The sequence below is a fragment of the Mus caroli genome, unplaced genomic scaffold (genome assembly GCF_978045245.1).
Source record: "Mus caroli unplaced genomic scaffold, Mus_caroli_1 scaffold_3, whole genome shotgun sequence".
Taxonomy (NCBI): Eukaryota; Metazoa; Chordata; class Mammalia; order Rodentia; family Muridae; genus Mus; species Mus caroli.
In genome coordinates this window covers 24,244,282-24,266,892 of record NW_028227258.1, presented here as the reverse complement: position 1 = coordinate 24,266,892, position 22,611 = coordinate 24,244,282, and the positions used below count along the sequence as shown (strand labels likewise).

Here is a 22,611-nt window from a genome sequence, read left to right as displayed (position 1 = left end):
AGGGTGTCAGATCCCATTACAGATGGTTGTGAGCCACCATGTGGTTGCTGGGATTTGAACTCAGGGCCTTCGGAGGAGCAGTCAGGGCTCTTATCCATTGAGCCATCTCACCAGCCCTATATGTTACATTTGAAAATAAATGCAATGAAGTTTTTAAATATACTATCAATTACTAGCAATCCAGACCAATAAAGGCCCAGACGTCACAGTCCAACTCTATGGTTTTCCGGCCATTCTGGAAACATGCTTAGAGCCCCTTTACCTCAGTTTGCTCATCCAATCTAGCTCCTTTCTCACAGTGTTGTCACCAGGATTAAATGACAACACTCATAAAATATCTAGGACAATATTGGTTCAGTATTGCCTAAGGCCCGCGGTTTCAGGAACCAACTCCAGTAAAGCAAAGTTACTGGGATTCAAAAGTATTTCTAAATCTGGCTGAGGTGGTTTAGGCCTGTAATCCTAGCACTTCAGAGCCTGAGACAGGAGGATCACCATGAGTTCAAGACCAGTCTAGGCTACAGAGAAAGACTTGGTGCAAGAGTGAGAGTGTGAGAGAGCAAGAAAGCAAGCGAGATGATAGATAGATGATAGAGAGATAGATGATAGAAAGAAAGACAGATAGATGATAGATGATAGGGAAATAGATGCTAGATGATAGATAGATGATAAATGATAGATAGATGATAGATAGACAGATAGATGATAGATAGATAGATAGATAGATAGATAGATAGATAGATAGTTCAATGGGATAGAAGACACTGATGGCTGGGCACAGTACCTAGTAAGGCAGACACTTGCTGTGCGCTGGGAGTTACTTGTGTACGGCTCTGACAGGGCCAGAAAGGAAGTGGCCCAACATTTAAGTCAGTTTTCTGATGGATGTTTTAAAAGCGGCCATGAAGAAGCAGCTCTCTCATCTTCTAGACAGTGCTCTGTGCCATGTGTAGCTTGGTTAGATAATAGATGATATATGATAGGTAGCTAGATGATAGGTTGATGACAGATAGATGATAGATAGATAGATAGATAGATGATAGGTGATAGGTAGATGATAATAGATAATATAGATAGATAGATGATAGCTAGCTAGCTAGATGACACAGATAAATAGATGATAGATGATAGATAAATGAGATGGACAGATGATAGCTAGCTAGATGGTAGTTGATAGCTAGCTAGATAGATGATTGCTAGATAGATGATATAGATAGTTGATAGAAGATCGATGACACAGATAGGTAGATGATAGAGGATATAGATGATTGCTAGATAGATGATATGGACGTATGTGTGTGTGTGTGTGAGAGAGAGAGAGAGGGGGGGGAGAGGGAGAGGGAGAGGGAGAGGGAGAGGGAGAGGGAGAGGGAGAGGGAGAGGGAGAGGAGAGAGAGAGGTTTTCTAATTCTAGCTGTTCAGGTTATTTTATGTCAGGTGGAGCTGGGAGCCAAGAACAGGAAGTAGGAAGCAGGAAGTGAGAGAGAACTCTAGAGTCAACACTGCAAAGCCATAAAGTAGAAAAGTCAACAGTTCTCAGTTTTGAGATCAGAAAGGCACCAAGTATTTGGACAGGGAACCCAACAAAGAGAGTGGAGTGCTTGTCTCTGCTAATTTGTTTAGTTTGGCAATGGATCACCATTTGATGCCATACTTCATAGTTTTATTTTAGTGCACATGTGTGGTCTTGAGCAATTGCTCAGCATCTTTTTGCCTGAGTCACTCCATCTGTAAAGCAGGTGTACTCCCAGCTCCTTTATTGGAGAACTGTGGGTAGCACCAAAATGAACCAATATGTGTAAGTGACTGGGACCCAGCTTGAGAAGATTATATCTTTGATTTTTTTGTGTGTGCACATGAGTCTATGTGTGTCTGGGTATATGCATGGAGACTATAAACACGTATGGGGTGGAGTGACCTTATACACATTTGGGGGTCAGAGGATGATGTCAGTGTCCTGATCTATCACTCTCCATTCACTTGAGACAGGGGCTCTCACTGACCCCAAGCTTAGGCTAGCAGACATCAAATCTCAGCCATTCTCCTGTCACTTGAAACACTGGTGACATGTTTTATAGGTATGTGTGGACACATGAGCTTTTGATATGGGTGCTAGACTTGAACTAAGATCTTCATGGCTGTGCAGCAAGCATTCATATCTACAGATCTGTCCTCAGCTTCTTATACATATGGCTATAGGTTCAGGGTCTTCCTTGGTCCTGTAATGTTACTTTCTCACAAGGAAATTAAAAATAACCCCCTGTAGTAGATTCTGAATATAACTTCTCACTGCTTGTGAGTTGAATTTGAGGTCATTCAAGAGACTTAAAAAAAAAACTCAAAATAAATCTGATTTAAGGAGCCATGACACAAAAAGTTCTGGATATGTTTATATTGACATTTTAGTGGGACGATACAGTAACCTCAGAGATCTTATTGCAAGTTTTTGGAAATTGCCTTTCATTTGCCTTATAAAACCACAATGATCTATGCAGTAAAAACCAATGATAAGTTTACTTCTTTGGGAGAGAAATTAATCATATCTTAGTAGTAACTGGAAGGTCCAACATTGCTCCCTTTCTGGAAGAGTTCACACAGTACTACTTAATTCAAATAAGATTTAAGCACCAGAGACTCTCCCTTGAAGCAGCTTTGACGATTATACTGTCCAACATAATACAAGCAGTGATGAAGCTGTGAGCTCCAGAGCGATGAAGTTGATACTGCACAGTGAGTTCATCTAGGATGGCAGGAGCAGAGTCGCTTTCTCTGCTTATTGAAAGAATAAGAAGGCATGACAAGAAGGATCTCAACACTTGGCCATGTTTTATTGGAAGCGTCACACACACACATCCGTACATACCTGTGTGCACACATATATCCGCATGCACACACACATGGGCTCTCATGCTCAAACACACACACACACACACACACACACCACACACACAGAGCATGCAAAGACACACACACACAGCATGCAAAGACACACACACACACACACACACACACACACACACACACACACACACAGTGTGCAAAGAGACGGATGCAACCACTGGGGAGGAGATCTAGAATCCGAGTTTGTCTGGCAGAACCAAGACTTTTATGTTTGTGGGTAGAGTGGGTTCCCTTTGTCCCTCATAACTGCCTGGATTGAGCTAGCTCAAGGTTTAAGACAGTTTAAAAAGAGGGGAGCAAATTAATTCTTGCCTCAGGATGCTCCCTCACTCCAAGATTTAAAGTCCCAATGAGTGTTTTCTTCTGGTATGTGGGTGAGTGAAGTCTACCAGTTCTTTGTCTTGAAGAGGGAGAAGAATCATGAAGTTGGCCATATTAAATATTTAAGTGAAAAGCACATAATTCTATCTAGAACTTCTTTCTTTGTCTGTCTGTCTGTCTGTCTGTCTGTCTGCCTGTCTGTCTGTCTACTAGAGATCTATCTGATGTCTCTTCCCTCAAAGCGGTTTCCATAGATGCGTTTCCTAAGGGGGACAGAGAGTCCGGGGCTTTGTACCTTTAAGCCTATTCTGCTCACTGCATAACAACAGTGAGCCAAAGGAAGGAAGAAGTCTGCTTACTCAGCGTTTTGGAAATAATATTAAACAGCATATGTTGAAGGTGTGGTATATTCAGGAACAATGTAATTTATTTTACTTTTGTAAAAAACTGTGCCTCTATGTATGTATGTGAACCGTGTACATGCCTGGTACCCTAAGAAATCAGGAAAGGACACTGGATGCCCTGAGACTGAGTTACAGAGACTTCCAAGCTCCTGTGTGGGTGCTGGCAATCAAACCAGAATCCTCCACAAGAACAGCGAGTGCTTTTTAATTGCAATCTATCACTCCAGCTCTTTTTTATTCCCCCATGTTCATATTTAAAAATTAGTTTTTAAAATTATGTCTGTGTGTCTTTGTGTGTGGGCCTGTTTGAGTAAGAGCCATAAGCCTGCAGTACCCACAGAGGCCATAAGAGGGCGTTGGATTCCTCTGGGTCGGCGCTGGCAATTGAACTCTGGTCCTCTACAAGAGCAGCGACTGCTTTTAGCCCAAATTCAGAGTTTTATCTGTGTGATTTGCGCTTATGGGAGCGCTGTATGTTCTGGCTTCAGTAACTGTGGGAGGAAGGTAGTAGTATCTTTCTTGCAAGGCTGTGTGGGTTTAATGGGATAGAAGACACTGATGGCTGGGCACAGTACCTGGCATGGCAGACACTTGCTGTGTGCAGGGTGTTACTTGTGTACCGCTCTGACAGGGCCAGAGAGGAAGTGGGCCAACGTTTAAGTGAGTTTTCTGGTGGATGTTTTAAAAGCGGCCACGCGGCAGCAGCGTTCTCATCTTCTAGACAGTGCTCTGTGCCACATGTAGCTTGGTTGCAGTGGTCATGGGACATCTCAGACCACACTGCTACAGTGGACTATCCCGTGCACGCTTCACTCTGTTCTTAAGTCAAGCCTCTACAATCCAGCACATCTGGTTAGGCATCAAACTAGGATAGTGTTTGTCATCCCCACCCCCTCCCGCCAGCAACATTTACTGAGTGGCCATTGGGCATCTGAGTGAGAGATGAACCACCTCTGGTGTTGCCAGCATCACCCAGTCTTCCTCTGGGCCTGGCAAGGTGAGTTGTGCAATGTAGCTGTCCCCTCCACACCCACGTGATGTCATTATCTCTATTCTCACGGCACCGGCTGACTCCAGATTCTGGGAGGCCCAGCTGGGGAGAGCTGAGGAGTTGTTTGTGTTTAAAATTAGAAGAGTTTCGTTTTAAAGGTTACGAGAAACCAAGTGTCGGCATGATGATTGTCAGTTTGAAGTGACATCATCTCAAGTCACTAGGGTAGCAGCTTACGTCATCTTTCCCTTGACTCTCACAGTATCTTCTAAAAGACCACTTTTTTTTTTTTTTGAGTCAGGGTTTCTCTGTGTAACAGGACCCTGGCTGGCCTGGGTTTCTGCAAGTGAGTCCTGTCCTGGGCTCACTTTGCAGACCAGGCTGGCCTCGAATTCAGAGAAATCTGCCTCCCTTTGCCTTCCAGCGGCTGGGACTAAAGGTCTGGTGCAAAAGGCTACATTATAAAGTCAGCCTTGAGCTGCAGATGACGTGAGGTAGCTGGAGCCTGTACACTGTACAAGGCAGGTCATTCGTCCTTCTTCAGATATTCTCCAGTTCCCTGCCAGCTCTGCACTCGTTGATCTGAGGATCAGTCATAGCACAGGGCTACTTAAAGCCCAAGCACACCGTCCTAGTTCCTCTCCTTTGGAGGCATGATTTCACATAGCCCAGGCTAGCCTTGAACTTGCAGTGCAGATGAAGAAGACTTTGAAATGGTGATCCTCCTAATTCCACCTCGCAAGTGTTGAGATTACAGGCATGAACCACCATACGTAGTTTATGAAATGCTGGGGACTGGACTCAGGGCCTTCTGCACTATAAATGAAGTCTTATACCAACTAAGCTAGATCCCAGACCCCACAAACATGCTTTCTATTAATGTTCAGTAGTCTACTGTACATATGATCTCAAATTTCTGTATAAATCTCAAGGAGAATTTTTAGTGTTGGAGAAGGTATTTGTTAAAGCCTTTAAAGATGAAATGTTTCAAGGCTCATGTGCTGTGCATGCTGCAGTTAATGTGCATTCGACTCCTTGGTTGTAACTAATTTTTACTCTTTTCCCCCTTTTCCTATAGTATGGGGCTACGGATTCCTGTCAGTGACAATTATCAATCTGGCCTCTCTCCTGGGATTGATTTTAACTCCCTTGATAAAGAAGTCTTATTTCCCCAAGATTTTGACTTATTTTGTGGGGCTCGCTATTGGGACTCTTTTCTCAAACGCCATTTTCCAGCTTATTCCAGAGGTAAGGGGGTGGGCTATGCGTTTCTGTGAATAATTGCTCCTTTTAAACATTTTAGCACCTTCTGCATTTTAGCCTGCATAATCCCTACAGCATTTTATGATGGGTTTAGAAGGCTTTGGATAAGAGATATCAGAAACACAGTAAGTGGCAAAGATTATCTCATGCTTTATGGAGTGTTGGAGTGAGAGACAAAATTATTGTTCTAGGAGGGCAGCCACCAGGATATGCATGCTTAGACAGCGCTAGGATACCTCAAAGAGCTCAACATTTCATCCTGCCTTTTATTTGGCAAGATTTAATTTTTCTACAGTTCATTGTTTATTTTCTATAGGCTATCCAATGTCTAAATTTTATTGAAGCTAAACTACAGAATTCCCTTCTGTCTTTACTACAGCTGAACAAGATGAGAGGTTAACTGTGTGTCCTGTTGACAGGCCCCCTCCCCCACTTTTTTTTTCAATTGACTGAGAGGAGAAAATCAGTCATGGGTCAGCAAATAAAGAACAGCTTGTTTTTCCCTTTTGATTAAAGTGTATTACTTGATAGTGACTGCAGTCATTATCATGTATTGTTATTTACTTAATCAATATGAAATATGCATCCTTTTATTTCCTATCTGTTATGACCATATTGGGAAAAGAGCTAGTGAAAGGAAAACAAGAGAGAGAAAGAAAGAGAGTAAGTCCTAAAGGCATATGAGAAAAATCCACATACACAAGAGCCGCATCTCCTTTTGTATTCTGCACACGGAAGGAGTAAGAAACAAGCCCCAGATAAAGAGAAAGCAGTATGCAGGCCGTGCCCCTCTTTTAAGTTTTACAAAATAACAAAAACTTTTTCTAGTTTTTAAGATTAAAAATCTTATGTATGTGAAAGTGAAGCATACATTTTCAGAGTTATAGTGTTTATTAGTATTTGTGTAGAAAGAACCCAAGAGAAATATTTATTGAAAACCTTCAAATGCAAAGAGGAAAGATGAAAATCTAAGGAGATTAACTGACTTGAGGACAGCCAGACATTGGCTAATTACTAATGAGAGCCACAATGCACATTAAAAAAAAAAACATTGTAAATGCATGTGTATCATGTATTTAGGACAATGGTGTGCTGTATGTATGTGCTTTAGTATTTTGTGTGTTTGTGACTCACTTAAGGCAAATGTTGCTGTGGGTGTTCTGGAGAGGAATCTGTAAGGTCTGGTGGTTTTACTCTGTGGGGTGACTGCTAGAAGGAAGGCTTTGATGCATCGTGTGTGGTCTGGTTACTCACGTTTCAGAGTATTTGAGGGTGGACTTATGACTTCAGGAAAATTGTATACTATGAAATTACAGTATTGTTTTCCAGGAGTCAATTAAACTGTTTGGTTTTAACTGACTTGTCCTTTCTCCCCCTCCTTAGGCATTTGGATTTAATCCCAAAATTGACAATTATGTTGAGAAAGCAGTTGCTGTGTTTGGTGGATTTTACATGCTTTTCTTTGTCGAAAGAACACTTAAGATGCTACTGAAAACATATGGCCAGGTAAAGGGCTTGACTGAAGACATTTGATAGCTTGCTTTTCCAGGCTCCTTAACAAAGGCAAGAATTGTGAATTATGTGAACAGTATGACTGTTATACTAGCAAATATGAAGAGAATAAAAGTCAATATATTGACAAGTGTAAGAAAAATACTTGACTTATATAAAATTTGAAACTGTTAACTCCAATTCAATGCAAACTAGATAGATGTGGATAATTTGTATCCCCTTGTATTATTTAAATAACAACATATATGTCCCCTATCACAGAGAAAGCAGAAACCATGGAATCTTAAACATAAGAATCTCTTTAAAAAAGAAATGTTAGTACTTTAAAGAGATTACACTGCAGATAGAGTAGATGTAAAAATTTTCTTTTATAAATGAAAAACAATGGACATTTTTCTTATCTACATGAATCATCTTTTTTTTTTCTTCCTATAACCTACTTGCTTTATTCACACGTAGAATGACCATACTCACTTCAGGAATGATGACTTTGGTTCTAAAGAAAAAACCCACCAACCCAAAACGTTACCATTACCTGCAGTCAATGGAGTGACTTGCTATGCCAACCCCGCTGTCACCGAGCCTAACGGACACATCCACTTCGACACTGTCAGCGTTGTATCCCTCCAGGTATGTCATGCTGATTGCATTTTTCTCTTACTCTTCTGTGTAATTTTCACCATAAAGGTAGCAGGGAACGCTGGGGAGTCAGTATTTCAAGTGCTCACATGTTAAACCTGCCCATCTTCATTGGATAAGCCACTTCACATTCTTTCTGCTCTCCCTCTGGATGCTTAAGCCCATGAAGTGAAGAAACTGTGGATTCATTGTTCTCCAAGGTTGCTTAGCTGTACGAGAGCCTCCTGTTAGACTTACACAATACCTCTAGCAAAACTAACTCAGGACATTTCTCCCACTTCAGTTCTTTCAAGATCCCCAACCAAAAGATCCTCCGAGTGATTTTGAAATTGCAAGAAGATTTGAAGGTTTCAAAAGCTGTGCTTATTAATTATCTGAGTTAAAATTTATATTTGCACTGCCTGAAGAATATTAATGGGTACCATTTTTTTTAAGAGCAAGTATTTCATACCAGGTAATATGCTAGGCAATGATTGATTTTTATCTCATCATTTTTTAAATATAAAAACTACTGAAAGTAGAGGTTGTTCTCTATGTACTATGACCATTTTCATTTCAAGTGGTAAAAAGCAAATTCAAATTATCTATGGCCAAAGGATTAATTGGTGGAAAGAAAAGTGCTATCTTGTATGGGGAGCCAAGCTTCTGGAACAGAACCATCAGCACCATCAGCACCAGCAGCACCAGCAGCACCAGCAGCACCATTAGCACCAGCAGCACCATCAGCACCATTAGCACCATCAGCATCATCAGCCCTTCTTCTCCACAAGCATCTCAGCATCACTTTGTTCCTGATGCCTGAACTATCCCCTTTCCACAAGTGGGAAATAGCCATGGACAGCTCCTGAGACTTAACATAATTTCAGTTTCTAGGATGGAACCGACTTCTTGTTTTTAAACCTCCAATCCCTTGTTATCATCCTCTTGGTCTGCTTTCTACTAGGGAGTCACTTTAGACTGAACGAAGTGTTTAGAAGATGGTCAGGCTCCTTGTTGGGCTTTGAAGGAACACGAGGGTTAAACTAACAGGAAGCTATTTATTGTGGTGCCACAAATGATGCTTTTAAATAAGATTTTAAAAAGAAAATGGAGATGTCTAAATAGATAATTTTACATCATACTCACAATTGACATTTTATTGAGTGTTCCAGGTCCGTGCCTTTAACAATAGACTAATTATCTTACCACCCCATAAAGTAAAGGACAAATACTATTTTAATTAGGATGCAAGGACTTAGAGATGTTAACCAACCCAATATAGAATACAGATGGAGCAGACAGATGATTAAAAAGGGGTGCTGGGAGGACAGAGCCACTGGTGTGCACTGTAATTATCATCAGGCAGATGGAGAGGATACATCTTCGGTGTGACTCATCCGGTAAATGCAGATCCCCAAGCTACGAAGTCAAGCATACTAGATAAGTGAGCAGTTGAGATGAGAAGAAAAACAACCAAGAGAAATACAAAGTAGAAAAGAAATATTTGAAAGCCATTGTTGTGGGTGGGGTGGGGAAACAACAGGAACAACAAAACAAGGACACTTAAGTTTCTTCCTGGAAATAAAACATGCTTGATCATATTCTCCTCCCAACGGATACAGGGACATTCTCAAGTGTGTTTGAAGTAACTTTGTGTTAATATTAAACTAACTGGAAACTATCTCAGGTAGTGTAATGAATGATGGTTTTAATTAAGTTTTATAGGAGAAATCCTAAAAAAATGAACATTTTTATGTGCACAGAATATTAACATAATCCAACTCTCAGAAGGTGTGGGTCCTTGGCTTGGCCAACATCTCTAAGTCCCAGGAGCCTAACCATAACTGTGCTTAACCCTAGTTTATGAGCATCAAATATGGTAAACCATCTACCATTCAGATACAGACCAGCTCCTCATAAACCAGGGTTAAGCACGGATATGGTTGGAGCTTGTCTAACACAGGGGCTGTTTGATGCTGCATTCGGACATGCTTTGCCGGTCTTCCTTCTTCACAACGCTAAAAACAAGATGACAACACTGGTGCTCCATTCAATACTCTTTTTTTCCTACTAGGAGAGGAGAGATGGATTAGCTAGAGAGTATTGTTTTCTTTTCTTTTTTTTTTTTTTTTAAAGATTTATTTATTATATATAAGTACACTGTAGCTGTCTTCAGACACTCCAGAAGAGGGCGCCAGATCTCATTGTGGATGGTTGTGAGCCACCATGTGGTTGCTGGGATTTGAACTCTGGACCTTCGGAAGAGCAGTCGGGTGCTCTTACCCACTGAGCCATCTCACCAGCCCGAGTATTGTTTTCTACGGGCACGATTATGCAGGGTAACATACAGTGGGTCCTTGTGAAATCATGGCTGAAAGTTTGTGATGATTCCAAAGAACCAGTCAACTAAGCTGCCAGCTTAAACACCGATGAATGAATCTTTTACACCAGTCATGGAGACACAGCTCTATAAGCTCAATCCTTAAGAGGCTTAGGCAGGAAAATTGTAAGGTGAAGGCCAGTTTAGGCTCCAGTGAGCTCAAGGTCAGTCTGGCTTTGTGAAATCCCATCTCAAAACAAAATGTGAAGTAAACGAAAGAGGGTTGTGCCATCGTGGTGTAACTGCTAAGTCTGGGCAAGGCTAGGTAAGGCTAATCCTCAGCACGCCAAAACCTTCAAATGGGATCAAAAGTTCCTTCAGGTATCTGATGGCAGGAAATTTGAATTCTCATTTGCATTCTTCTCCTGAGGAAGATTATTCTGTGTACCAGGTCAGGCAAGGATGCTCTTCCACGGAGGATTGTAACCCTGGTCCAGACCTGAGCACTGGAATCTTCAGGGTCTATTATATGACCCATTGGGATCTTCAGGTTCTATTACATGACACATTGATGACAGAAAGTTTAGAATTTAAAATGATCTTAAGGAGCCGGGTGGTGGTAGTGTATACCTTTCATCTCTGTACTCGGGGGTGGGGGTGGGGGTGGGGGCTGACTCAGGTGGACCTCTGTGAGTTTGAGGCCAGCCTAGTCTACAGAGTGAGTTCCAGGACAGCCAGAGCTACACAGAGAAACCATGTTTACAAACAAACACATTTAAAGGGCTAGCGACCACATTAACAGAGAATGAGTTATGGGAGTTGATCTCTTCTTCCATGATGTAAGTTCTGGGAATTGAAACCATGTTATCAGGCCAGCACCCTTACCTCCTCAGCCATCTTGCTGCTCCTTACCCCCAACATTTCCTTTTTTAACTAGCCACATTGTTGAAAAGCTTGGGTCAATTAAGGTATTAAGATTCTTGCTTTAGAATTAGCGTTGCCTGAGGATGTTTCCGGTAAATCTAAGTACCATGACGAAGGTGGGCCCTGCTTTGCATAGTTTAAATATATCAACAGAAAGACTACTTGTACTGGACATGGGCAGATTTTCCTTCATTTTTTTTTTTGTTTCAGTAAATATCGAGTACTTGATCAGTGCCCTAGGCACAGGGGGTTTTGAGGTAAACACATTCTCCTACTTTCTAGTCTATGTAGTGGAAATAGTAGAAAGAGTGAAACCAGAAGCTATGAGGAAGCAATACATATTTAGATGAAAAAAATCAACCCTGGTGACTGACAGTGACATACGGGAGATTCTTTCAACAGAACAATCAGGAAGGATTCTCTCAAGAGGTCAGTGGAGGGTTAGGTCACGAGAAGAGCCAGCATGAAGGTATCAAAGAAGAGACTATTTTGATAATGTATAGAATAGTCATTCCTGTCTTGCAGAGGAGAACTGGAATGTCAATGGTATGAGATTCTCGAGTATTAGCATGGCATACCCATGATGTGATTCCTCCAGTTTTGAAATAGAAATTATTGGATTTTCATACCAACATCAACAATGAATCCATGAGCAGAGAAGGACAAGGTTAGAGTTCTAGACCATACTTCCAGGAACTTCGTATCTGTTGAAGAGGAGGGAAGAAGCTATATCCCCGGATGTTACCTGTGGCCCAGGTATCATGAGCTGCCTAAACATTATTGACATTGATTTCTTCTGGGGGTTGTTTTGTGAATATTCTGCTGAAGGAATAATCATAGAAGAACAAAAGTGTAAGCAAACTGGCCAGCATAACGCCACTTCCAATGTGCTTTAGATTATATAGAAATATGAACGATTTAAGGAACCAAGCTGAAGGCTTGGTGTTACTTCATGAGGCAACAGGTGCTGTGGGGCAAGCTATAGCGGTCTCACTGAAAGAGTGTTTTCTGATATTAAATATCACAAAAGAATTTATTCTAGATAACCCCATTAAAATGATGGAGCACAGTATTTAAAACTCATTGGTTTGAATTCAAGTGTGAGTTCAAGAATTGAATTGATACTGTTGGATGTTAGAGTTTCATCAGAGTTAATTTTTGTTTCAAAATTGAAAATAAGAAGAAACTATTAAAATTATGAGTTAAGAAAAGTACTTTAAGTTGATATATTGATAGAACACAAATTATACAGTAAGCTAGATTTATAAATTATAATTTTTGGGTTTTTTGTGAAATAAAAGAAGAATGAAAGAAATATATAGTAATTAAAGTGTGTGGCTAAAGAATGTGATATTTTCTAATTTATCCAATCAGTTCTGGCTGATCACTGAATAATCAGACATGCAAGGCGATTGAAATTTAGTCTACAGTATTTTGTGTCCCATTGTAGATGTATAGCTTTGGAAAATTTAAAAAATGTTATCATCAAAACCTGTACTTATCACCGTAAAATGTTAGTGTTGACGGTTTCCTTTCTAAAGGTTAGGTGTTTAGACAAACACTGAGATTTCTTAGCACTTAGTAAATGTGAAACACCGCAGGACATGTGACACATGGGGCATGCCCACGTTCAGTTACTCGGTTCTTACCACATGATGTACCACACCCTAGTCTTGAGGTTGATTTCCTGATACTGAGGGGTCACATCAACCTCTGTATGGGGAACGTTTCTTCCTCTAGGACGCACAGCTTGGAAATAGCTGCTGTTACCACTAGATCTTTCTTTATCTTTAGGAATGTTAGGCCTCCGTGGCTTGTGTTTCACTTCTAGGCCACTAGAGGGACCATCTAGTTCATTCCTCTGCAGTGTGCAACCATCTCCTACCGATTTTATAGTAAGAGAAAAAAAAAATTACTCTGCCATTTACAGAAGTCAATTACTGTGCGTGTTATGTTTAACATAAGATACAATGAAGTGGAATTCGTCCACAGTGTAGGTGATGTCAGGGAGCGGACTATATCAGCAGCTGATATAAAGTGATATTCCGCATGTAAGAAGTGTTTTTGAGACCCTTGGATCTCTCTGAGAGTCTCACAGATTTAAATCACCTAGTAAGTATTCCCCAAGTATCTAATGTGTTCCTGGCACTCTTCTAAGTGCTGGGAATGTGTCAGAGAGATGGAGGGACCTGCGTTCTGCCCTGTTACAAGTGTTACAGAGAACTGAAATCGCTCTCCCTCTTGAGTGTCTCTCTTACTAGCTTGCCTTCCACCTCGCTTGCTCTCTCTCTTGCTCTCTTTTCTTCTTCCCTTTGGCCTGGAGGGTGAGAGGGCTAAAGTATATTCCTGGGTATCTGCGTTTGGAGAAGGATACTGGATACTAAAAGGACTATGGCTACATATCTGTCTTCAGCAGGAGCTCGTTTCAGCCCTGTTTGCTTTGCCATGAATGTGGCTCTTGGATTTAGCTTTCCCAAAGGAAAAAAAAATCTTCAGTCATGGCAAGAACTCTCTGGATGCTCTGGCTTAGGAAAAAAAAAGGATCTGGGATTCCTAATGTGTCTCCAATTGATATAATGTCAATGCTGTCATTTTTGGTCCCCACCCCATGTTGTCTGCCACATATCAATTATTAACTAATTGTAAAATTAAAACAATAATTTTGAGGCTGGGTCTCTCCCACTAGAATTCATGATCGTCCTGTTTTTTACATTCGAAGTGCTGGGATTACAGGGAGGAGTTGCACCCCTTGCCTCTGTTTACTATTTACAATCATATAATTTGAATGTCCTATTATTTACAAGACAGAAGTCAGTTTATTTTCTCTGGGTGTCTGTGCTCAGAATTGGTTAATAAGAAGCACAATGTCAAGATTCAGTTAAGAAGAGAGCACGGAAGGGCCGCTTGAAGGATTTTGCCTTAAAATAATTTTAAATTAAAATATAATTTCATCAGTTCTTCCCTTTAACACTTCCTAAGTCTCTTCCCTCCAACCCTTTTGCTATTTCACCTTTATTCACTCTCAAATCGATGTCCTCTTTTTCTTCGACTATTATTGTGCATATATAAACACATATTATAAATATCACCTATTGAGTCAGTGTAGTTTGTGTGTGTATGACTTCAGGGCTGGTCACATTAGATGAGCGAGGAGGCCTACTTCACAGTCGCCAGTCCTTATGCTTTGCAATAGTACTGAGCATCCAGGGGCCAAATCCTGTCTGTGAGTATCTTAGGTTCCTCAGTGGTCAAGGCAACCGAGATCTTGCTTCAACCTGGGGTCTTGCTTCCCAGTTTTGGGCTCCCCACGCTCCACACAGATTCCTAATGGAAATGTTGTCTAAGTTCTGATTACAGGAGATCTTCAGGAATAAAGCTGGCAGTGCATGGAGGTGTGCCTGCCGAATGAATCCTTGTTAATTTTGACTCTGTCATGGGGCTCATCAATTAATTACAATTTGTTCCTTTTGACTATAGACTAGGCTGTAGAATATCTTGGCAATATCTATAAAAAACTGTCTTTGAGGTGTTTTTTTTAAATACATGATTCTAAAGTTTTAATTTAATCTAGTTTAATTTTTAAGATTTTAAAAAGAATGCCAATCTTAAAAACTGTCTCTTCTGTAATTGACAAGCCACAGTCCTCCCCATAGTTGGTATAGGTTTTCTTAGGGATCTACCCACACTGTTACTTGCTGCTGCAGCCTTGTTTGTTAGTGTATGTCCTGAAATCAGTGAGTGCATTTATCTAACATGTTCTATACAAAATTGCTTTCACTAATCAAGCAAGACTTATCCCTATTTAGAAGAATTAGTGAGGTTTTACTCAATTAGGCTTGATGTCAAGTTAATTTTTCCCCCATTAGTATAATGAAGAATTGCTATGTTGCTCTATTATGCATGGGGATGATAAAAAGTAGAAAATTAATGCCAAACATTTTTTATTTGGAAAACAAGGAGAGGAGTGAGAGGTTTGAGTAAATTATCCTGGATACAAGAAGAGTTGCCTAATTTGTACCATGTAGAGAGCCCAGTTGCAAATCAGCAGAAGCCACAGAACACTTGGCGTGCATCCCACTGATGGAGGGAGGGTCTTTAGCATCAGCTTTCTCGTTTGATTTTTTAAAATTACGTTATAAAAGGCATCTATCTCGTAATTGTCAGTCTTGCTAAAGTAGACTCCCTCCTCCCTTCCTCTCTGCCTCCCTTCCTCCCTTCCTTCCTCCCTCCCTGTCTGCCTCCCTTCCTCCCTTCCTTCCTCCCTCCCTGTCTGCCTCCCTCCCTTCCTCCCTGCCTCCCTCCCTCCCTCCCTCCCTCTATGCCTCCCTCCCCTTACCTCTCTGCCTGCCTGCCTCCCTTTCCTTCCTTCCTTCCTTCCTTCCTTCCTTCCTTCCTTCCTTCCTTCCTTCCTTCCTTCCACCCTCCCTCTCTGCTTCCTTCATTCCTGATTTCCTTTTTACCTCTGCTATTTATGCTTTCAAAACTACTTATTTTGTGCTCTGTTCTTTACATGCCACATCCTGCAGCTTGGGAATACCGAACCAGGACCTGGTGAGTTTACATTTGCTTAGTAGGTTGCATGATAGAATTTTCCCTAAACCAGAGGGCTTTGTGGTTCTATGAATGGCATCCATGTTCCTTGACAAGGCTCTTGGGAGGCAGAATTTGTTCAGCGCTTTAATTAATTCATTATATATATATATATATATATATATATATATATATATATGTGTGTGTGTGTGTGTGTGTGTGTGTGTATTCCAAGCTAGAACAATGATTTTGAGTCTGACATCATGTTACAAAGTAGAGTCTTACACATACACATCCTCTCACATCCATAATGCACACACACATATAACTGCATAACATCTACAGATATTCATCTGTCTATAATGATGTCTATTTAGTCTGAAGCAATATCTAGATTTTTAAAATTATCATTATTATAGTGATAATTACTTTACTGATAAAGATAATGAATAAAACATAATTGTAGTCATTTGAAGAACAATTTTTGTGTCAATTTATAACAAATGAACCTTCAGGTTGGAATCAGATCATTGGTTGGCTGGTAACTTTGATCATACTGTATTTCTGTTTCTTTAGATAGAGAATTCCAATTCTTCTGAGAAGATAAACCCTATTAATGACTCATCATTTATGTTAACCAAGTCTCTGGCCTTTGACTTTATCCAACATGCTTATCAGTGGTCCTTTATTAAGAAGCGCTGTAAGTTCTGAGTTCTAATCAGTAGAGAGACCAGGGTGTGAACTTAATTCTTTCTGTCAGCAGGGGTCAGAAGATTAAAAAAAAAGATTGTATTTTGTTATCAAATCTCTTACTTAGTAATATCAAAGAGCTTAATGAACTTGACATGATGAACCCGTCAGTGGAGAAGGGTAGAAGTTGGAAACATTTACTAGTGGAGAAAGCACTAGTAATTAAAGATTACCTATGAGGGTTCGTTCCTTAAGCCTTTGGACTGTGATTTGATACTTTCTAGTTTGTCATCCTTTACTGCTAGATTATAAAACACCTTTGGAAAAACTGAAATGAGAGATCAAACATCGTTCATAGTTTTCTGGATTTCAAAGCAAAACTCAAACCTGGAAATTGTATTGGAGTTGGAAAATAAAATCATAATTTGCTCATGGGGTAGACGCCATGTTTGCAGAAATGGTTCAAACTTTGTGTATTCTATGTCTTAATTTTAGCCCAGACTCCATTATCTTGGACTCTTATGTGAAAACAATAATTTCAACCTTAAATTGAGTTTCTAGACTAACGTGCTACATGGCAGAAACATTTTATCCCCTATGTGACATCTTGCTTTGTGCTTCATCGCAGAAGCTACGTGCAGGTCTTCAGACCGTCATTCTGTTATTCCGGCACTGTCATGTGATTATATGATCACATCCATGTGCCAGACTCTGCTCTATATACAAGAGATACCACTGCAAAGAGATAATCAGCCATACAATCTTTGTGCTCTTGGTGGGACATACAGCATGGCATCATAGGATTGTAATGCTGGGCACAGAAATAAAATGTGAGGTGGTGTCCAAGTGACCACATTGATTTGGGCGGTCAGAGGGGGTCTTTTTGAAGAGGACACATTATGAGATGGAGCAGTCTTGGCAAATCCTGTAGAGAGGTCTTTTGACTGATCTAACACCTGATGGCGTGTCTCTAGGTAGGACAGAATTCAGGAACACAAAGATGATCTGAGAAGCTAAGGACAGTGTGGATCCTGCTACCCAATGACAGCAGAGAAAATTCTAGATGGAAACTCTTCAAAGTATCTTTAAACTATCATTGTATTCTAACATAGTACTGATGATCTAAGCAAGATGTTGGTACTCAAATTACTTTTTATTAATATGACGAAATTAGAAGAATCAGCCAAGAAGGAAGCTATAATCTTCCACTTATGCTTGCAGTTGGAACAACAGAATGTGTGGGGCAGATGCCAAAGCCCCCCCCCCCCCGATGATTTTTCTCACAGAGGTAAGAGTTACTTTAAGTATCTATAAAGTATCGGTAGGCTCAGAACATAATAAGCTATTCAAGGACAGCTGGGCTTGAGTCAATGACATTGCCCAGGATGGAGGCCAGGAAATAGCAATAAAATAATCCCTGGACCCAGAAAGCCTCAAGACTCTTGAGACAAATGACGTCAGGAAAACCTGTATCCCCAACATAATACAAATGATGAACTGGCTCTACAAAATAACAACAATAGCAACAACAGCAGCAGCAGCAGCAACAACAATAACAATAACAACAACAACAACAACAACAACAAAATAGGTTGCTGTCCCTTGGCTGTTGGCCTTTTATTGAGCAGGTATCTGAGTCAGATAGTTTGACTTCACTGTTTTTTTTTTAAAGTGTGTTTTATGTTTCTTAAACTGTATGATACTGGTCAAGTCCTTGCTTCTAATATTTTTTTAAAATTTATTTTGCAATTAGAAACTTAGTGTCCTTTATCTCAGGTGATTCAGAGATGCTTTTTTTTTTTTTTTTTGTTTTTTTTGAGACAGGGTTTCTCTGTGTAGTCCTGGCTGTCCTGGAACTCACTTTGTAGATCATGCTGGCCTGGATCCCAGAAATCCGCCTGCCTCTGCCTCCCAAGTGCTGGGATTAAAGGCGTGTGCCACCAAGCCCGGCAGAATATGCTTTTCTAATAATAAGCATTTGACAGGCGATATGCTTTTTCTCTTACTACCTTAACGATCCTCTCCAAATAATCTAAAAAAAGCAAAAGTGTGTGTCTTACAAAGGAAGGCAGGACCACTGTCAGGGAAAGCCTACTTCATCCCAGGGAGTCTCTGAGATATGTTGCTGGACTCAGAACTCGATATTATCATGCTTTCTCATTTGATGTCTCCAAAAACAATCTTCCCTTTGTTTGTTTAGTTATTGAACACTGGTTAACTTCTAAATACTGGGTTTTAAATAAGCAAAAAGAGTCCCTGCCTGTCAAGAGCATTTAATCTGGTTCCTAGGTTTTGAAGACAAGGAATGGGCAAACATATGACACATGCCTTTGTGCTTTCTGAGTCTTGTATTACATAGAGAAGGTGAACAGGGAAACTTTCCTGCACGTTTATTCTATGTTGTATTCTTTGGAAAGATTCCAGTGGATGGTTCATGGGGTGACAATTTGTGGGTGTGTTCTGAGAGAAAATGTTTTTTTTTTTTGCTGTGAGTATGCTTTTGTTTATCCAGCCAACAACTATTCATGGAGTGTCTATTATGCTAGATACTTGCTGGAGAGCAATGAAGCCCGGGTGATAAGGCTCCACATTCCCTAGAGATAAGACTTAGGTCGCTTGGTATCAGATTCAGATCCTGTCTCATTTCTAGAGGTCACATTACTCGACCTCCCCATTCCTCAGCGTGCTCTTTTGTAAGATGGGAATAGTGTGTGCCTAAGATTGCTATGAGGAGTGAATGGCCATACAGCGGTCCTGGGATTGGAGGAAGTGCAGTGCCCTATGAACTGTTCTTACCAATGTTCTGTGCTGTGTGCTCTTGGAGTAGATTCTGCATCTTCCACCTTAAATTTCTCACTATAGAAATCTCCTTTCTCATAGTGTCCAGCGCATCTTTATAGCCCCGCCCCCATTCATGTGGCTCCCACCCCTTACACCTTCCACTTACAATCCAGACATTTCCTGTTTTCCTGAATATTGAAATACAGACTCCTTTCTGGTTATCTCTCACAGAGAAGGCCTTTTTATTCTGCCTCTGTGTGGTTCACTTCTCCTCCCCTGGCAGCCGGCCTGTTTCCTAACACCCCACTGTGGTTCTAATGGCTTGTTCAGCCTCCTCATCCATCCATCATTCTTTACCTCTTACCACTATGCCCAAGCTCCACGCTCTAAAAGGCTAATCTCTACTGCCAACAGAAAGATCTTCCACTTTTTTTCCAGGGCCGTCTATCCAATCAATCAATCAATCAATCAATCAATCAATCATTTTTATTGCACTGGGTGCGATCCTGTAGAGTTCAGTTCTTGACGTAATACATGGTAAATGCTGTGCATACAACAGGCAGGAGGCAGGACCAGGCTCCTTCCTCCTGATACCCCATGAAACCTGCTGAGCACTGAAGGTATTTCTGTAGTTTCTGTAGTTTGGAAATGCTACTTTTCAAGATACTAGCACCTGTTTTTTGTTTTTTGTTTTTTGTTTTTTTCCCAGCTTATATTAAAACGTAACTAATCTCCGGTATCTTTTTGTTTGTTTGTTTGTTTGTTTGTTTTTCCGAGGCAGGGTTTCTCTGTGTAGCACCTGGCTGTCCTGGAACTCACTCTCTAGACCAGGCTGGCCTCGAACTCAGAAATCCACCTGCCTCTGCCTCCTGAGTGCTGGGATTAAAGGCGTGGGCCACCACCGCCCGGTCTCTCTGGCATCTCTTGAAAGTCTCTTTGAGAGTCTTCAGTGACTGTGAGGGTTGTATAGGCTGGAGAATGCCTTATACAGGTTTATAGGATGTGATACCACGCTTCCTGAGTGCACCAGAAGATCAACATCATTGGCTTATGTAACAAGAGGCAGTCTTTCAGAGAGCTGTAAGTAGTCTATCACGGTGACTGTACATATTTAATAAGAATGTTGATTAAATTCTAAGGGCAAATAGTAGCAGATTTCTTGAAAACCTTTAAAGTTTCTCTTAAATTTGTTTTTTTTTTTCAAGTAGTAGTAGTAAAATGCCACTGTTCCAAGTGGAACATGAACGACAATCATTTCTACTTATTTAAACTAAGACCCCCCCCTCTCCAAACAACTTGACTCATATTCCACAGAAAGACTGGAGACAAAGAGAACAATTTCAAATTTCTCAAAATTGTTATTTTTCTCATTAACAGTTATTTTCATTACCATAAGGAGTTGTAGAAGTAGCTTTGAGATTTTTCCTGAAACCACATTTTCCTGTCAACTTAATGCATTTGAATTCTAGTTGGCTGCATGTGTTAATAACAGAATTAATTTCTCCTGTCTTAACGTGAAATTTCACTTTGGTGACAGTGAGCCGAGGAAGGACCCCTTAGCTGTAAAATACAAACATTGAAATCACTAGAAACCCTAGCCATAACAACAAAATGTTTGAATATTACACATTTTAGAATGCCTTTAATACTTTATAATCTTTGGTGCCTATTTACCATGGTTTTATTTTTTCACTAAAATACGTGTCATGGTGCATATGCTATTTATGAGCGCTATATTTGTTGGGCATGGAGTTAGACCTCCCACTCCAGAAAGAGACGAAGCATTTAGATGAAGATAAAAAATAAACAGAAGGGACAGAGACAATTCACAGAACTTGGGGATGGAGGAAGTGGTCTGCACAGGGAGGCACAGGAGCAGGAGACTGAGCCAGAGAAGTAGGAAGGTACTGGAGGTGGGAGGCTCTAGTCTCAAGAGTCCACTGTAAGTGAAGCAGTGATTGTTAATTAGGGACATACATAGCTAAGCCATATTGCTTCTCAAGGAGCGAGCCAGAGGAAAAGCATTCTCACCTTGTCTCACCTTTCCCTCTGATTGTATGTGAGAACTCCTTATACAGAGCCAAGTGGAAGCTCGAGGCATGACAACCGTACAGGTGTCATGAGGCACAGGGCTGAGGTAAGACAGGCATGCAGAGTATCTGAATTGGGTAAATGAATGAAACATGTGAGTTTCTACCTTCTTTCCTTCTGTGAGCTTCTATTCTTATTCTTCATGTGGTGAACAGTACAACTGATGGACAGAACACCTCCAACTCTCACTATCTCTCTGTATGACGTCATATGAAGATCATTGTAGCCTTCAACTGGTCTGCTGACGACCACCAGTGTTCTTCATACAGGGTGGGGAAGGAGGGAGTGGAAAAGAGGCAAGTGAGAAGCGCTAATTTTAATTGCCCATCACTCTCCTAGTTGGGTATCACTCTAGGATGATAGCTATAGCTTCCCATTTCCAGTGTAAATCCATGTTTACCACGGTGTCTGCCATCACCTCACCTGGCAGGGACCATTTTCAGATCTGGCATCCCAAACCTTCATTTCTTTACGAACTAAACCCTTGGTGGTCTTGTTTTTATTGGGATGTTTTCCCGTGAGCAAAGACTTCTGGGAAGGGAGTATTGAGAGCAGTCTCTCCGAATTCCCTGGGTTCTAAGAATGACTTCTGTCTCATTCTGTATCAGGATATTAATTCTCCCTGGAACTAGTGTAGTGACTTCATCTACCTGCTGGCTTCCACCCAGTAGGAAAGTAGAAAATGATGTTTCCTGATGGAATCATCAGTCCCTTAAGCAGTAAGCCTTTCAAAATCACCAAGTTCAATGGGTAGTAAGAATTCTTTGAATTTTAATTTAAAACTGGCTGCTCTCACCTATAGCCAGAGTTGAAGGTGTGCATCTTATTACCAGGGCTGTTTTCTGTGACTCTTTTTCAATGGGAATTTTTTTTATGTGATTCTAGAAATATAGGTGCATAAAATAAGCATGCAAACAAAGCATTTACTGATAATAATTCATAAAAATATTTTCAGACATCTTTTGGACAGGTATAATTTCACCACTCATTAAAGACAAAAGCAAGTGTGCTTGTAAATGAGATGGATGTGCTTGCTTATTTTTGCATTAAGTATCCAATCTTAGCTGAGTGTTTGATGCTGTAGGGCAAAGATCATCTTCAACATTTATTAGAGTTGATTAATTATTTTGATTTTATGATTGCAAATGCCAAATACATTACTTAATATAAACACTTTTGTAAAAAATGTCAGGAACACATTTAATGCTAATTCAGATTTTTGGGGGTTGTTTTTGCTAATCCCAAATCAAAATTCACGAAATGAT

The 22,611-nt window shown here is 40.5% G+C and overlaps 1 protein-coding gene across 3 annotated transcripts in view; it reads left to right on the top strand.

The window, feature by feature from the left end:
* Positions 1-22,611, top strand: part of Slc39a8 (solute carrier family 39 member 8) — a 65,852-nt gene that overhangs the window by 29,656 nt on the left and 13,585 nt on the right. For all 3 annotated transcript variants that reach the window (XM_021157677.3, XM_029475491.2, XM_021157674.3), the window contains exons 4-6: positions 5,696-5,865; positions 7,264-7,386; positions 7,852-8,022. In XM_021157677.3, coding sequence (XP_021013336.1) covers positions 5,696-5,865; positions 7,264-7,386; positions 7,852-8,022 — 464 coding nt within the window. The remainder of the gene's footprint in view (positions 1-5,695; positions 5,866-7,263; positions 7,387-7,851; positions 8,023-22,611) is intronic.